The sequence below is a fragment of the Anabas testudineus genome, chromosome 4 (assembly GCF_900324465.2).
Source record: "Anabas testudineus chromosome 4, fAnaTes1.2, whole genome shotgun sequence".
NCBI classification, from domain to species: Eukaryota; Metazoa; Chordata; class Actinopteri; order Anabantiformes; family Anabantidae; genus Anabas; species Anabas testudineus.
The window spans coordinates 13,834,736-13,852,527 of record NC_046613.1 but is presented as its reverse complement, the minus strand read 5'-3'; the positions used below and the strand labels follow the sequence as shown (position 1 = coordinate 13,852,527).

The following is a 17,792-nucleotide window of genomic DNA, read 5'->3' as shown; positions in this document are numbered from 1 at the left end:
GATCTGAATGGTTTTTTGGAATATGCACAAGTCTGTTAGTTAAAGTGAGATTGTTGTGGGTTGAAAAGCAAATGATTTGCACTATTTCTAATCCCATTAGTTTAAAAAGCAATGAAATGATTAAGTATTAAGAGAATAAAATAAATAATACTGTACTTCTGAATCTTGTGGTTTCCCTCAAATTGTCAATGTTCACACACAAGATAGGTGCAGTTTCTGGCTTTAGCGGTGTTATGAATGAAAGTGGGCCGCCTCCCATCGAGGACTGCAATCACCATCCATGTGGAGTGTCTCTATTTTAAGAAGAAAAATCACAGAAGCCTTCCTTCCAATTGCAGGTTTAAGAACTTTCCTAACAGTGAAGTGACACGTTGTTCTTCTCCGGGATATAAATATAACAAAAACTTTACATCAGAATTTAGTTTTGGTCTTTTTGTTCTTCCTGGATACACTGCTGTCAGAAAGTTCACTGAAACCTCGCAGGCAAATTTCATACGCTGGGCTTCATCTTTTAACATGACATTTCCACAGAGTCCCACTTGTGCTAACATATGGTGTCCCCCAGCGGTAACGCCTGACAGCTCCGCCACATCTGACAGTGGGTTTTTGATTTGGGGACTTTGATGCAGTCGTTGCTCCCTACCTCTGGAGGGAGACAATCGCTGCCTGCTCGTTCTCATTTTCAGCCTGGGTGGTCCCCAACACTTGCCAAGCCTGCAGGGAAACAAAATACAGGTAACAGCAAACAGCAGGGTGGAAACTTGGAGTCCATTGCCTGAGTTCTCAAGGGGCTGAAACGCAGTTGCAGTGGCTTAGCATCATTTGTCAGGTACAATGATTGGGATCCAGCATACACAAAATGATGCCAGTTTATCAGACAGAGCAGCTCCTAGACATTCACAATTCATTCTTAAACTCCACATATGCAATTAATGATGACAGTGTTTAGACTGGAGACTCGTCTGTGGAGTCTCTTAAATCAGCCCAGCTTCAGAAGCCACTCAATAACCTGTCAAAGATGACTTACTGACATCCTGCTGTATCTTTGCTTCATCTCTTTACATATGTTAATTAATAATATAGTGGAGGCCTCCTCACTTATTTTACATTTTCACCCTAATGGTGGAGAGTTTTTGCAACAGTATAAATAGCCGAAATAAAGTAATATATAATTTACTATAGGCTTGTTCATATGCAGAAGAAGACTTAATATTGATTGTATGGTATGTATTTTGTTCCCATGTTAACAACCTACTGACTCAACACATCTATTTTTCCAACAGTTACTTGCTTTAAACCACTGCTGAACTAACAGTGTTGATTTATTGACGTGAAAATTTAAACTGAGAGACTCTGAAACTGAGGAGAGATCATCTCGTGATTTCACTAGAGGAGACATCTGACTCTGTTTTGAGAGTTTTTAGAAGTAGGTTACAGAGACACCCGCTCCTCTCTGATTGTCCAGAGGTGTTATAGGTGTAATACCTCTTACCCTATGTTGACAATCTTTGTCTGCATACTGCGGTGCAGTATTGAAGCCTGTCTCTTCACCAACTAGCAGAAAGCACATGCACAACAACAGCTTATTGTTCTGTCATCAGTTTAAATCAAGGAATTGATATGCGCGGTGTTTGACATTTTAAGCAGCAACAAGTAATCTACAATCTACTCTTCTCTAGGATAAATTTAAAATGGGTGCGCAAATATACTTGAGGGGTCGTTAATAAAGCTTTGCAACCTCAACGCAACACAACTCATTGAGGAGGCTCTGGTCATATCTCGGCTGGACTACTGCAAGTAGTCTTACTGACAGGTTTAACAGAATGCACCAATAAACTCCTCCAGAAGACACTAAATGCAGCAGCTCGTCTCATTTTTGTTACACCACTTTTCAGCTGCCCGCATCAGGTTCAAAGACCTGACCCTTGTCTACAAGTAGTCAACTCAACAGCATCAGCAACTCCCTCAACCTGGTCTACAGTCCCTCTTGCTCACTGCGCTCTGCAAGAGAACAACGTCTTGTGGTTCCCTCGCCTTACTTTTCAGCTTTTGCACTTAAAAAACAAATTGATTGCACTTTTACCCCATGAAACTGAAACAGCTCTTTCTAGAGCACTTTACTTTAAAGTTCGTCTCCTTGGCTTAGATATTTGCTTGCTTTGTACCTCCCTTGTAAGTTGTTTTGGATTTAAGCATCTTCCAAATAACTAAACTGAAATGTAAACCTACTAAAGCAAAGTCTGTGTGAGGGAAACACTGAAACAGAACTCAAACTCACTTTTGATGATTAGAAACAAGCTAATGTTCGGCATTCATGCCTGTAAAATGACTTAAATGATCATTGAATTTTCCAAATATTTGCTGTTAATTTCCCTGCTGTTGGACAAATGGATTAATTGACTAATCAGTTCAGCTGTATTCTGAATGTTAAGATTTTGCTCTGTAAACCTTGACTGTGACAGTGTGAGAGGCATGATAGTTGATCTGTGTGCCAGTGTTTGCCCACATTAGGGAAACAGAAAGCTCCCTTGAGCACACAGCAAGAGGGTAGTAAATGATGTAACTAACCCCAAATCCAGAATGTGAGATTATGAGATTACGTCTTTGTATTTTGTGTCGGTAAGGCCACACTTAATAACCTGTTCTGAAGTAAATCTCTATAGATGCTTATTTCGTTCCACTCTGTGAAATGAGGGGCGAAATTATTTCTGAATGATACAGAGGTCTTCACAGTGGGGCAATAAGCCACTAAGCACCCTAGCAGGAATTTGGGAATCGTATTAGTTCCATACACCGCGGGATAATCCTCTCCTCGGAATAACGGGCACATTTCTGTATATTCCAGGGGATTCCGAAAGTACTTTGTATGAAGGCTTTGCTCTTTCAGCCTGCAAAGAGGTCACTTCTTTTGAAACGGGGTGAATACAAACAGAAGAAAAAAAAGGAAAGCCTGCGGAATGAGCTATTATTCAGCTCACTGGGCAGATGGAAATAAGTGAGTATAAGCAAGTTGACTATATTTGCTACAGTAAACAACTCTTTCAAAAGGAAAAAAAAAAAAAATCCTCTGCCCTTGACGGCAATCAGCATCCAGCTTGTGGGTGCTTCCTATTAAATCTGTTTCTCTCTGGTTTCATCTGGAGCTTCTCTCAGCGTGAGGTAGACTCAGGCTCGATTCAGCTCTAGTTTGCACTGAAAACCCAGCTGCTTCAGTCTGGTTGACTGGTGCAGCTTTATTAGTCATGAGCTGTGACTGATGTCCCCTTTTGAAAATACACCCCTCCCCACCCACACACACAACTGTAAATGCACATCTCCATTGTCAGCTTGACTGGATGAATTAGGAATAAACACAATGTGTGTGTTAATGTGTGTGTGCTAGATGAAATCACCTCTGAGTCATGAGGGTCCTGCAAGACAGCTGCTTCCAGTAAAAGCACAGCGTTTGGCAAGTCTCCCTCTCGAGACTTCTTTAGCCCCTCTTCAAATGCGTTAGGCAAGTCCTTATAAGGATTATCTGTGTGGAAGTAGTAACCCTGTCAGCAGAAATGAAAAAACAGGGACAGTGGCAATGTCAGTTTCTCTCTTTCATATTCAAACCAGAGCTACTGGCTTGTGCAGTTGTAGATTCAAGCAAAGCTCCAGCAGCAGGAATCGATCTTTTCTGCATCACATCAAACCTGGACACAGCTCCCAGGGGTTCGTCTCTTCTCTTTAAATGTTAAACTTTGCATTTTCAAATGGTGATCACCCCGGTGTACTGTTGCCTGTTTTTGAACGTGATTACTTTGGAACAGCTTTCTTTAGGAGCTCGCTCTGCACTGGGATAAATCAGCTCAGATCTCTTGAAACTGTTGGCTAATTATTGAGGTAACTGGCTTAATTAGGTAATAACAAATAGTTTTTGGCAACTCAAGAACAGTGCATCTTTGAAAGCACGCACATGTAAGAAACTGAAGACCTAAGTTCGACTCCAGTGCCTCATGTGTTGATTTAGGTTGATCTATATTGTTATTACATCTTAAAAACATTTTTTTTAGGAGACAGTGTTGCACACTATTTAGAGATAATATAATCTGCAGATGAATATATTCCATATATTTATACAAAATCAAAATAAAGTTTTAATTTTTAATGATAGTAACCTTCTCGTGTGGGGAGACACTTGAGGGAATCTGCGCTTGCTCATTCTCTGTCAGCCAGTTCCGCCGAGCAAGCTCTTCCCACTCCGCCTGCATCTTATCCCAGAACTCCGTGTCCGACTACAGACATCAAAGAGAGAGAGTAAGTCACAGTGGCAGGATGGAGAGATGGATGAAGGGGGGAGAGGAGGGAAAGAGAGATCAGTGCACAGTACAACAACAGCTCTTGTAATTTCCCATCAATCTACAATTTGAAAAGTCACGTCTGTCGGACACTTTCTGATGACTCATCACATTTGAAAGTTGAAGCAGAGCTCAAAAGAACAATTAAACTTTGGACGCAAACAAATTAAATACATAAGATTAGCAGGTCTGACAAGTCTTAAAAATGCAAATTAATAATCATAATTTAAAGGTAAAATGCTATTCTAATGTTTCCAATGGGTTTAAATTTGTTAGTTTAAAGTTGTGTTGTGTACTATTGGTTCGTTCATACATGTTTCATCTGTAAGGCAAACATTTTTATCATGCGCATGAACAGATTTTGCGTTTACGTGGTTAAACAACGCGTGGATGGTTGGAATGGGGCTTTAATTACTTTATGAGCTTGATATTTGAACTGTGATTTGCTGGCATTTCCGTTATCTGATGGCTAACCCATCAGTTGATATGCCAACCCACTTCCTGGAACAGCTTCTTATTTGCTATCCAACAGGAAACCAAACCCTGTAGAGTAATTCTGTTGGATATATTATGATATTAGTCAGTAATCTTCAAACAGCTAGGGTGGTTTTTCAACATGTTTCAATAACTTACATACTATCAAACAGATGGCATTAACTAGTTCTAGCTATATGAAAATAATACCTCCATCCAAAAACATCTTATCTTTACACTTCATTAGAAACAGATGTCATTCAGTCAACACTTGTTTTAAATAATGTAATGTTCTGCTAATTCTGCACCATTAACAGCAACATGGAGAAATTGTCAGTAACAATAGATCTGTGGCTGAGATATTAATATATTATACATTTTGCTTATGATAATTATATACGATTAATATATAGATTGATACTTGCTAAAGATGTGCGTTTCCAAACTGTTGCCAGAAATGTCATTTTAAAAATCAACAGTGTAAGAGTGGGTCCAGCAGCTTCTGCTGTGCAGCAAACTGTTTTAATCACAGTAATGTTGTTTGAATGATGTGCTTACATCATTTCATAACTTGAAAGAAATCATTAATTTGTACTTGGCCTCAAACCCAGTGTTTAGGTGAGAGTTGTCTGTGCTGTTTGAAAAAATAATCAGGTTAGGCTGAGATAAAGCTAAAAAAAACAGATAAGCAGTTTAGAAAGATGCCGTCAAAAGGCAAAGGAGAGGCAGAGTGGAGAGCAACTCAAATGTAATAAAGACATGAAATTATATAAATCTGAGTTTTATATATTTGAACTCATTTACTATACATACCTATACCGATGCACCTATTTTTGCTTTACTCAAGTCCTTGTTAATAAACACATCTAGTCTGCCTCCAAGCGCTGAGAAGTTGGATGGCACTTAAGTCAAAAAGTAGTTTTGAAACAGATGCTAAAAGCATATTCAGTCATGGCTTCACATCTTAGGACCATTGCTAAAGGTAGATGCTTTACGAGTTTTAGTGATGCAGGAAAGATCATGTGGCTTTTATCTCTCCTCACTCTGTTTAGACGCCTAAGCCAAAAAGACTTGAAACAGCTTGAGAAAGGTTCATCATAATGATACAGGAAGACACAACCAGCCTCTTGTTATTGTTATTATATTCTTCTTACCTGTTAAATTTAGAACAGATTTAAAGGTGTGTGGCTTCTGTTTATGCATATTCTTATATGTGGAGCAATGCACATCAACTTTGTGGTGAATAGGGCTGAAACAATGTGCCAACATGATTGATGACATGAATGTGTTGATTCAATGTTGAGTGGATGTGTCACAGTGTCAACATTTATCTGAAATTATGGCAGCTCACACTCCCTGGCACTTTTATTCTAAAAAACAGTATCATTAAATGTGTGTGTTTCTTTAAACATAGGCCTAATATGTTGCTCTGTACTGAAATGGTCCAACACCGGCACAGCATCACAACTGCTCTGTGCAAGCTTCTCACAACAAAACATATAGGTGTCTCTGAACTCAGAATGACCGGACAGCAGCATCAGAATTTATTAAGTGAGTTTTCTCTGATTGTAGCTTGGTATCACTGCCTGGCAGTAGTTGCCATATCTGTTATATTTCAGACAGAAACTCAAAAGTGGCTGGTATGGCAACCCCGCTTTCTAGTTCAGTTGGACATGGAAGCATCTTGGTTATGCACTTACAGACCTAAACATGAAATGACTTTGATTTCCATTTACATTTTGTCAGTGTAAAAGAACCTTTTCCGATCAATAATACCGACACATTTCTGATTACAATCAGCATTGGCCATGTCAGTGTTAGTGTTAGCAGCATGTTTGGTGCATTCAGGGACAGTACAGAATGTCGGTCATCAGATCATCAGTAAGAGGCTAAGAGGCTTCACCTTAAAACACACGCACATAAAAACCTAAAACAACTATTTATTCCTTGTACAAATCCCAACTTTTGTAATAAATAATATCATAAAGTTTAACTTCATCCATTAAAGTGAATAAATGCACAAGTTTTGTGAGAGGTCATAAATATTATGGACTGGTTGATTCACCAAAAAATTGCTGAATGCTAAACTAAGTTTGTGAAAAGTAGGAATGTTAATGATTATTCTATTTTAAACATGGGGAGAAAAACAATTACGACCTATTTGAATAAAAAACGGACAGTCGTGCAAGATGTAGTTTGCCTTGTAGTCCTCAGGGTCTATTTTTAAACTTCACTATCAGAACTAATATTATACTTTTTACCTGAAATTGTCGTTATAATTCAGAGTGGAGTATTTGCAGAATTTTCTTGTTATGAAAATTGAAGTTTTGCTTCTATAACATTTTGAGAGACAACGTGCACACGGTTCCTCGTTCCAGTTTACAGCATTGTCACTACATATGCAGTTAAGGTCATGCTTGTTTTTCATGTTAAACTCTTATCAGTGCAGTTGACACAGGGGCGTTTTTTTTCCCAGCTTTCCTGTCAGACACAGAGCAAACTGGGAGTATAAATACCAGCAGCCTCCTATGACGTACTGAGTCCCCTATAGCTAAAAAACTCATCAGTACATGACAGTGCACAGTTGTGTGTGTGTAGTGACACTATAGTGCAGGGCAGGGTCACACAGATCTCCTATAAAAGCATTAATGCCAAAGGTCTTCTCCTCGTCTTAGAGTCCTGTGATTGACATGGAGGCCACTGTTTGGCTCTTGATGCTGAGAGATGGCTAGTAATTGCAGGCTGCTGACTCATGCGCAAATTGCCTCAAGGCAAGTCTTCACTGTAGACTCTGTCAGGAAGTGCAGTCAGAGATACTGAGGTGTAGGAAATATAGGGAGCGAAGTGATAGAGGGGCTCGAAGTCATAGATATCATGAGCAGAACTAGAAACAGAATCAGTTTAGTTAGTCATATATGTGCGCCAAGTAATTTAAAAAACAATTTTTAGTGGTATGATCTTGCAGTTTCCGCTTTATACTCAAGGTTCTTGTGCTACTGGCATTGTGCTCATATACGTTTTATAGACCCATTATGCTTTGGGGCTGTATTTGTATTTGTGTATCGTCTCATTATTTGCACCTTAAAGACAATCAATTGTGTGCAATCCCATCTGCTGTGTAACGTGTTTGCCCCTAAGGTGAACCACATATGACAGCAAATTGCTTGCAGAGTTACAATTGAGTAAATATCGGGATATGTTGGTAATTTACAAGAATTTTAGTTGCTTATTTATAATGCTGTGATGGGTGTTTTTTATCACTGACATTGGCAGTTTAATTATGCAGAACACGGCAAAGATACAGTGAGGCAATTTATATCCTGTGTACCACTGACACAAACCTGTAGCTATGTCTAATTTCAGCAGCTCTGAAATGTTACAAGAAACGGATCGAATCCAGTGCTTCCTGCTGCCATACATGCCACTCTTGCTTGGAGAAGAACTGGGTGATGGGAGATGGGGATTCATTAGTTATCTTATGAATATGTTATTGACAAAATGGATAATGATTTCAGCACCTTGCAGGGCAGTTGGTGCACTTTAAAAAAAAAAAAAAAAGTATTTATATTTTGCCTCCAGAATCCATTAGCATTTCAGTCAAGTGAACTGTGATAATTTACAAATTGTTCTGTGAAAATAAATGTCATCTGTCAGGAAGGTCATTTGTAGAACTTGATAATATGTCAATTAAAACAGAAAGGGATGCTCCTTTGTTTAGATGTTTTCAGACTTTACTTTAAAGGGGGATAAAAAATTATAAAGTAACTGTCAAAACGTCCATCTATTAACTTTGTCGTTTATGCTGTTAGGGGACGGAGCTGGTTGTGATGTTGGCCATGTGGAAGGGTACACCCTGAAATGATTGCCAGTCTATCACAGGGTCGTTCACTTGTCAGTTAACATAGCCTGCATGTCTTTGGATGCACCTTATTGTCAAAAACTGTTCTCTTTTTTTGTCTTCCCAAAGCTACTGTCAGAACTCACTATAGACAAGGGCGTGTTATTGATGTTATTTGTCAAATATAAAGACTTCATGACACATAACATCACTCAGATAACCTGTTTGGTGGTAATTTTTTTGCAAAATAAAACAATATCTTTGCTGAAGTACAAATCATATTAATGTCTAAATGTATGCAAATCTGTCAGTCCTGACAATCTGAAGATGATTTCGCACATGAATATACAGTAGGTATAAGGAGAAATGTAGGTCTACAGGATTGAAAGCTTCTGGCAACAATCACACAGGCTATTGCAGTCAGGTTTTCATGATCCTCTTACTCAGTGTTTGAACTGCTGGATTGAACATTGTTAATTCCCCCGTAAATTAAAGCAGCTCACCTTTGTTGAATTGGTGAATTGTTAGAGATGTTTGAATTTGCATTAATTTGTTGCATTAGCAAGACTTAGCAAGTGGCTGTTTAGTTGCTGGATTAGAGGAAGAAACGAAAAAAGCTTTTTGGCTTTTCATCTAGTGACAAGGAGAGACTCAAATAAAAAAAGGGAACTCTTCAGATCCTGATAAACAAATTATTCAAGTTTCACATTGAAGTACACCGAATCATTTGTTAAGATGAAACGACATAACAATGAAAAACAAAGTCATCATTTTATGGGGGCTGTATTCAAAATGACACAGAAGATAGAGCCAACAAACCTAACATTAATGATTATTGATTGATTTTATATACATAAAAAAATATCACACATAGCCAAGGTCCTTGCATTTAAATTGCTGAGAGAGACAAAAGTTAATACATGGCTACTGCCTAAATGGTTGGCTGTTTCAAACAAGGATGTCCAGTTAATCAAATCCATAAAAGCTGGTATTGTTGCCAAACTGGAGACCAAAAACCGCTGTATGTGCTGATGCACAAATGCACTTTCCTCAACCCTCTGCAGCGCAAAGGATTTTATAAAGATGACGCCACTTTGTGTCAGATGGTGGTGTGGAGGCCAAAGATTGGCTTTCTGCAATCTTTGGGCAGTGTCTCACAACTTAACAAATAGTGCGGTGGAGTAGTTGGGTCATATTATTGAACATAAAGAAGAAGCAAAGCTGACTTCCTGTTGTATGGAGCCTGCAAAGATGACGATCCCTACCTCCAGCGGATTTGTAGCAACAGCTACTCTACCCTGATGTCGAGGGTGGAAAGAAAGCGTCTCTATTTGTTTGTTACAGGCACACCATTGAAGAGGGAAGGTTACAAGCCCGCTGGCTTATATATCTTGCACATTTTTATTTTTGCCTTTTTTTGTTGTTATAAATCATGTTGCTAGCCTGCTAGATGTTACGGGCTATGCTTTTATTTAAACTGTGTTTTTAAAAGGCCTATTTGTTTTTTTGATGTTGTTTCATTGGGTGAAAATATAATACAACTTCAATGACAATGATATTTATTGTGTATGGCATCTTTAATCTTTAAGCTCATGAATAGGGCTGACTTATCCACTTTGCCCAGGAACAGAAAGCCTCATTATTTACCTGTGACACAGAGTAGCCTTGCCAAAAGAGAAAAAAAAAAAAAAACGTAAACTGTCGCCATTTCCAGAGCAGGGCTGACTTGGCCTTTTAATGTTAATGAGCCACCCACTGCTCTGCTGTATAGGCCAAGTCCTTGGTCAGCAATACAGAAATACTGGAGTCTGGAATAGAGTCCAGATATTGTCACAGACGAATTCAAAATATATTTTGGAGGACAAAGTGCTGTGAATGCATTTTGGCAGACAATGGCCCCCCTCAGATACCCACCATACTGTATGACTTTCTGTGATTAAAAACACATAGAGCTACTGTGGCCAGGGCCATTTACTGTGAATCTATGAAACGTTTGCATTGTTGTGAAGCACTTTAGTCTGGTAATTGATCATGTTCTATTCAAAGTGCTTTCACTTTCTTATCACAATTCACCTGCAGCAAACCTGTCTTTTGCATATTGTGTTTGTATTAAACTTGTATTACTAAGTTGCTTTGCTGAGTAAGTTTGGATTATTATTCTCCACTCAAAGAGCGCGTGATTTCCCTCTGGAGTTGCCAGAGTCAAAAAAACAGAGCTATAAGAGAGAGAATATTGGATTTGCAAGGTGGTCAGAAATTTCAAATGAATGATAACATTGCTGATTTAAATAAGCATTGCTAACATGTTAGCCATATGAAGTTCATTGTGTCCGTAAGTTAACCCTGCTGCATTTGCTTGATGTTTAACCAAAATCCTAAACTCTCATTAACCTTAAGAGATTCATGTTGTGTAAATAATCATTTAGTGATGCAGTAATGCAGGTGGCTTTACATTTCTTTTTAATTTATTGTTACAAATTAGTAGTACATGAACTTAGTTTCTAGGACACATGGTTACTGGCAGGGTTGCTGGTAGATGCCTTATTCACCCTTATTCACATGCTGAAACGCTGCAGTTTCTCTGGAAATGGATGGTATTAAGTGGTCTGCTCCAGGGAACACTGATGGAAGTTGTTGAGGGCATTACTCATTTACTTTCACCATCCATGTTTTCCCAGCAGGCCTTTGGATTAAAACCACTGACCTTTTGATCACAAGTCTGCATCTCTAACTTCTGTTTTCCTTCTCCATCTCTCACTAAACCACCCAAGACCAATACTCTGCAAGATAAAAAAAAAAAGAAAACCCCGTCGTCTTGCTATTTTAATCAAACAAGAGGCCACATAGTCACCGTCATCTCATCTTTATCGCCACAGTGGGAGAGCTTTCTCATCTTGCACAGCCAAAAGATTGTTCCCTGAAGTCACAATTTGCCCCGCAGCTGTTTCAATGGTTGTATATTTATTAAAAATATGACATTGTCATCAACTCAGAGTAATTGACGGTATCCTCATATGACAATAACCTACTCAGAAAATATCTCTCTATCAGCCTCTTTACAAATGAATCCAAAGCTGAGCTCCCTCTCTTAACCCGCTACAGTTTTTATTCTTCCTATTCACTGATGATTTTTTATGTGTAAAAAGCATAAAACCTGTCACCTTTGTTAAATGGTCCATATTTTGGAGCCTAATTTCTTTTCTGCTCCATCCTTGGGTCCTAATTTTCTAACATTTGGCTGCTTTATCTAATTGAATGAATTGGCAGAAGCGCAGAGTGCTGATTCAATGTTCTCTCTGCCATCTGAGCTGTTTCTACCTCTGTGTCTTTTTAAGTATGAAAGAGAATGCATATGCACAGCTTCTTAAATGGGAAATAATCTGATTGTGGACTTTGACATTGGCAGTCGAAGCCAAAATGGCTGACCACTTGCATCCGAGCACCTCTAAAGTGCAGGCCAGCACTCACACTGCTCGATCAAAGCTGTGAGATAGTGTTACTAATCGATGATGCACGCTCAGACAGGCGCATCGCAGAATCTCATCACTTACCTGCCCTCGGGCCGACACGTGTACCTAAACTGTGCAATTATTTGGAGAAGATGCCGCTTGTGGCTTATACAAAATGTGACATCATTGCTAAGTTTGGGAAGGAATTCCCAAGCGAGTCGGCCCACTCCTTTGCAGCTGTTTCTCTCACTTTCTCACCATATTCCTGTCTCTTCTGTATTATTTATTGACCATTACACATAGCCAAGTGTGCAACAGTCTACTGTAGACCTCAGTAAAGCAGGAGTAACTCAATAGTACAGGGCTTGCTCCCATTTTCTGGGAAAGCAAATGCCCATTGAGTGGTAGAGTGGTTTTATTGCAAGTTAAAAAAAACAACACACAAACAAAACTTTCCCGTCTGTTACTGTTACCTGAACTCTTGTACAGTAACTCAGCTTTTTCAGTCACTCAGGTAGCAGTTGTGATTGATTGTGTGATGTGACTTTACTAAAAATATCTTTGGCAGAAAGAAAGCCTGCAAAAGTGTCCAAGCATATTGCAAAAGAGAATGAAAATTCATTAAAGTTTTGAATGAAAATTCTCATTTCATCCCACTCATTTAATCAGTGGATCAAATGTTCAAGTAATGTACAGAGACACTGAAAAGGAAAGGTGATGAAAATCACTTGAGCTTTAGACAAAAGCTTATTCATGTAATCCTCCACGTTGTTGCTATGGCAAACCCTATCACGATCCTGGCATATTTCATAACTCTATACATGCTGTGTGTCAATACACAGTCCTATGATGAGTCAAGCCATATCTAATTACTGGAACTTCTCCATCCCCTGTGATATCTGATATGTCTGACCTATTTACCTCCCTATTGTTAGCCAGCAGAGACTTGTGAATATTTTTCTGGGTCAAATATCCTGTGCACTTTGTGTGTGTGTGTGTGTGAAATCAGCACAGACTTTTAAACTGTCAGCAAGCACCACAGGGTTACAGGGCGTACACTCTAGGAAGCACAATAGTGATCATTTGACATAGAGATAAAGGGGCAGAAGAAGTCGCATGGAAATGAACTCTCCAGGGCTTCTGGTAGATATTTAAATTGCAGGAGCGATTAGGAGGCTACATGGGCAGTGATAGTGGAAGTGTGATATATATATATATGTAAAAATGGTTTCATCTCTTTGAGTATTACTACAGAGACTCATGAGTGTTTTTAATTTCTACTATAAAGTTCTTTAATAAATAAAGTAATGGAATAGAGCTCTCAACAATCCTGTACTTTGAAACTGTGTGGTAACTACAGTAAGTTGTAAGGTGTCACTATGTCTAACTGAAAATAGGTTTCCATGATCACGGTAGTTGTTTCCAGTGGAGAGCTTTCATAACCAATAGAACATACGATGAAAGCATCAAAAAGAAAACTCAATAGTAGTTTCTATGTAACTAAGTAGGTGGGTTTCTAGTCACCTGTGCTCATATTTTGCACAACATTTGGATGGAAACCTGCCTTCTTGCACTGAAGAAAAAAAGTTCTGCTGGTTAATACTGAGAAACAACCTTTGTTATTCCTAATAAATCTTAAAAGTTAGCAGCGGAGATGGATGTCTGTTGACAGGTGACAGATGTGAGGTTTGCTAAGCGGCACTCTGCTTACCTCAACAGCAGCCTTGGCTCGTTCAAACTCCTCCTCCAGAGACTGATGTCTGGACAGGAGGGCGCTGCCCCAGCGCTGTTCCTTCGTTAGACGAGCCTGTCACACACAAACACATTTCATAATATATACAGTACATTTATGCTCAAACTAAATCCATTAACCACACGGACGTTCAGCAAAGCACATCACACACACGCACATCCACATACACAACAACACATCACCCACACATACACGATCAGCCAGAGGGAGAGACAGGCACGGGGAGTGTGCAGGGTCAGCCGTCTCTGCTTTCTCAGGGACGAGTGAATATCCCTGCCTCGATAAAGCCTCTGACATGCTTAGGAAGGCCAGCAGAATCGCTGCTGCCAGCATTCTCACCCCCTCCCTTCAGCCCCACCACTTATTTGAACGCCATGCTACTCATCCAGCCTCTTTGTTTTATCCCCCAACCCCACTCAGACCCACAACCCGTGCAGTTGTGCATGCAATATCAAACCCCGAAGCTCGCAGTCTCTTTGTTTCAAACTTGGATATAGCTGTGCTGTGAAAATGTACCAATCACACCTGTGGTTTTGCATTATGTGTTTACATTTGTGCAAACCGAATCCACATTGCATCTACACTTAACTGAAAGGGCTAAATGATTTTCACACACAGTACCCTCTCATGTTCAGATCTGATGTGGAACTACATCTACTGTATACAGCAAAGACTGCACAGTAAACATCCCAGGGCCAGCAAATCCATTACAGACACTGAGGAATCGACTGCTCTGTGTGTGGAGTCATTCGCTTTCCCCATTACAGGCTGTTTGGCAGTCAGGCCGGCCAGCACCTGTAACAATTCCCATCTCCTCAGACTGTCATTATGCAAGATTAATTGAGGTTACTGAATCTCAGCAGAAACAGGCTAAGAAGAAATGGCCTCAACCATTTACTTTAGATAATCACATTTCTTTTTTGAGATAAATCACATTTCTTACTTACAAGAACAAAATGCATGCCGCGTTAAAAGAAAGTCTTGCTCTACAATATTTTTTCTTTACAATGATGTGAAGCACAAAAAAACTGTAATAGGGTTGTTGAAGGAAAAAATCACCCACAATACTATTTGCTTAACCATTTTGTTGCTTTCTGTTCTTTCTGGGTTTATTTTATTTGATAAAATCTGGGTCTGAGTCTGTCATCTGACAGGAGATTTCCAGTTTATTACAAGAAACTTTTAGCTGCAGGAAAATCATCACCAGTTAATGTCAGGCTCTGGTGCCATTGTGACAGAGACAGAGAGGTCTTTCCAAAGTCACAACATGACATTTTTACCTATACACAGGGTGAAATCTATTTTAGGATATTTTAGGGGTTGCATTTCTCTTCCAGAACAAGACTTGATAGACCAGAATACAATGCAGCCTGATGTAAAAGACCCCAGCCCCAGTTATTTCTCCTTTGTCAAGCTTTGCATTCTGGCACGGCGGATGTGCACTTTACAACAGATTAACAAAATTCTTGGTTTATTTTATAAATAATAAATCATAACAACAATAGTACATTTGATGACTACCTACATCATGCTAAAAGACGAAGATGAAACACGTGCATGGATATAAAGACAAAGAATTGTTGCGTGGAGCAAGTTAATCCTGTGATAAGATATAACTGTGCTGTCACTTTGCTCTTTTTGGTTGTTTATTTTGCATCATCTTATTCATATTTCCAGCATTATGTTTTCATTCAACATTACAAAAGTAAAAAGGCCTAACCTACTTGTATTGGTTTTTGCTTCTGAAAATCTCATGCAGCACACATCTCCCTGTTGGTGGCACCTGCTAAGTAGGAAACTAAACCCACTCCTTACAGTATCTCTGTCAGCGAGCTACTATGCACCTCCTGAGCAAAACCAATGCGGCGCGTTTGTTTGGCAAGAACATGCTTCCATCTCGGACAGCTATCTTTAATCCCAAATCTATTATTTATCAAAGTCCTGAAAAGGTGATGTATGCTTAGCTAGCTTGGTGAGATCAACACTAATGGGCTCAGAGTAAGACTGCTGAATAATTCACAGGCTATTAATCTAATAATGGCGTCTGGAAACAAGACCCTTTATGCAGACCTACACAGAGACATCAACTCATCAACTCAGTAGGAAAGCGCTTGACATTTGGACCTCGTAGCACCACAAAAGAACAATGTTAAAGCCAACATATCTGGTTTTCCCCAAAGGTGTCGTATGGCTTAAATACAATCACCCTTTTTTTGGTCTTTTAAATCGAATTTTATGAGATGGTGTGATGCTGTTTTCCCGGTGCAAATGTAAAAGTCTTTCAATATTATATGAAAGGATGCATAGGGAGGCTTACATGTCTTCCACTAATATACTGCCTGTTGAGCTGAAATGGAAGAATTGTAAGTGTTAGGACAAAACGATGGGCCAACAATCACACAACAGGATGCATCATCAGAAACAAACTAATATTAATGCTGAAATATAATGTATTAACATGCAGTTGCTAAATAAATACTTTAAATTCATCATCTCGTTAAACTATTATAAAGCAATAACCATTAGTCAGAACAATATGTTTAAGATGTGTGAAGCTTTATTACTTTAAAAGTATCTTGTTTTTTAAGTGCCAACAACAATGACAGTGATTACTGCCTCCTCCTGTCACATTCAGCACTTACTTGAGATGCTAGAGCAGACTCTGTCTCAACTTTGGTGTTTGCTTCGAAGGAGTTCTTGTTCGATGGCTCTAATTGGGTTTTACAGTCTATGGACCTAAAAGTAAGATATGGTTAGAATCAGGCAACTTAAACATTTAGGAATGGATGATTTTAGTTTTGGTCAAATGTTAACAACACATGTTCTGTTTTCAAGTCAAGGCCACAATCTGATGTGTGTAGCTTTAATTAAGTGTCTTGAGTTTTCACACTTGATTACCAAAAACTGTTAATCGAGTGCGAGATTGGATATTGTACTGAAAATAAATAAAATTAGTAAACATCTTAATTAAAAGACAGGGTTGCTACTATGGAGAGTATCATATTGCCACTGATGCCTGGTGAGGACGAGACCTACCACAGAAACTCATTGGATGAATTTTTAGATGAACGTCGTCTCTCCAGCTTCCATTTTCTGTTGCCATTTCTGTCAGGATTTGGGTTCAGCTCTTCCCATTTATCCAAAGGTGAACCAATAGCAACTGGTGAGAAATAAAATAAAAAAATAAAATTACTTTTTCATAATGTTTGTGTCTCAGCCTGCATGAGTTTGATGTTTGTCCCGGCTGTTTTTTGGCCACTTCTTAACACATACAATAATTTATGTAACGTCAATGTTGCAATGTAACGTGTAATGTACGTATGAATACAATTTGTAGTGCAATTACAGCATTATAACAGTATTTACTGTAGTGCGTTTGTCCTTTCATTGGTCTTTTACACTCTTGTTGAGTGTTTTTCATTGAGATATTTAATACATTTCAGTTTGAAAGTGTATAGTTTTCTGCGAACAAAGCACTTTATGTTAATTTGAACGAATATGTTTGAGCTCTGTGAAAAACAACATTTTGCGTTGTCATCAAGCTGCAGTCTCATGCTAATTTAGAAGTGACTAGTTATTTTTTCCATTAGTTGCTAAACGACCCTTTTAACACTGTTTTTTAGTCATTAATGTGATCATTCTGCCAAACACGTTGAGTAACTCTGCACAATTAGTTCTTATTGAAGCCTTTAACCTTTTCAACCGGTAAAAAACAAACCTAAGAGGACATTTATGCTTAATGTGTTTTAATATGAGTCCTTTCATTACAGTAAATGGTCTTGATTCTGTTTTATTATTTTCTGTCCTGCTTTGTGTGTGAGGTTAGTTCCACAGAGGGTGACGGGAGTCGCAGTTGGATAGAAGAGTTGTTCAGCTGTAGCTGCTGTAGAGGACATTGATGTCATATCCTCCAAGTTTTTTTTTTTTTTATAGTGGATTATGAAAAATCATAA

At 38.8% G+C, this 17,792-nt stretch overlaps 1 protein-coding gene across 4 annotated transcripts in view; it reads right to left on the bottom strand.

The window, feature by feature from the left end:
• Positions 1-17,792, bottom strand: part of pex5la (peroxisomal biogenesis factor 5-like a) — a 72,637-nt gene that overhangs the window by 11,245 nt on the left and 43,600 nt on the right. For 3 of the 4 annotated variants that reach the window (XM_026345263.1, XM_026345264.1, XM_026345266.1), the window contains 7 exons: positions 16,876-16,999; positions 16,482-16,575; positions 16,157-16,186; positions 13,798-13,893; positions 4,146-4,262; positions 3,393-3,536; positions 644-714 (listed from right to left, as the gene is read on the bottom strand). In XM_026345263.1, coding sequence (XP_026201048.1) covers positions 644-714; positions 3,393-3,536; positions 4,146-4,262; positions 13,798-13,893; positions 16,157-16,186; positions 16,482-16,575; positions 16,876-16,999 — 676 coding nt within the window. The remainder of the gene's footprint in view (positions 1-643; positions 715-3,392; positions 3,537-4,145; positions 4,263-13,797; positions 13,894-16,156; positions 16,187-16,481; positions 16,576-16,875; positions 17,000-17,792) is intronic. The other variant, XM_026345265.1, reaches the window with a different exon arrangement.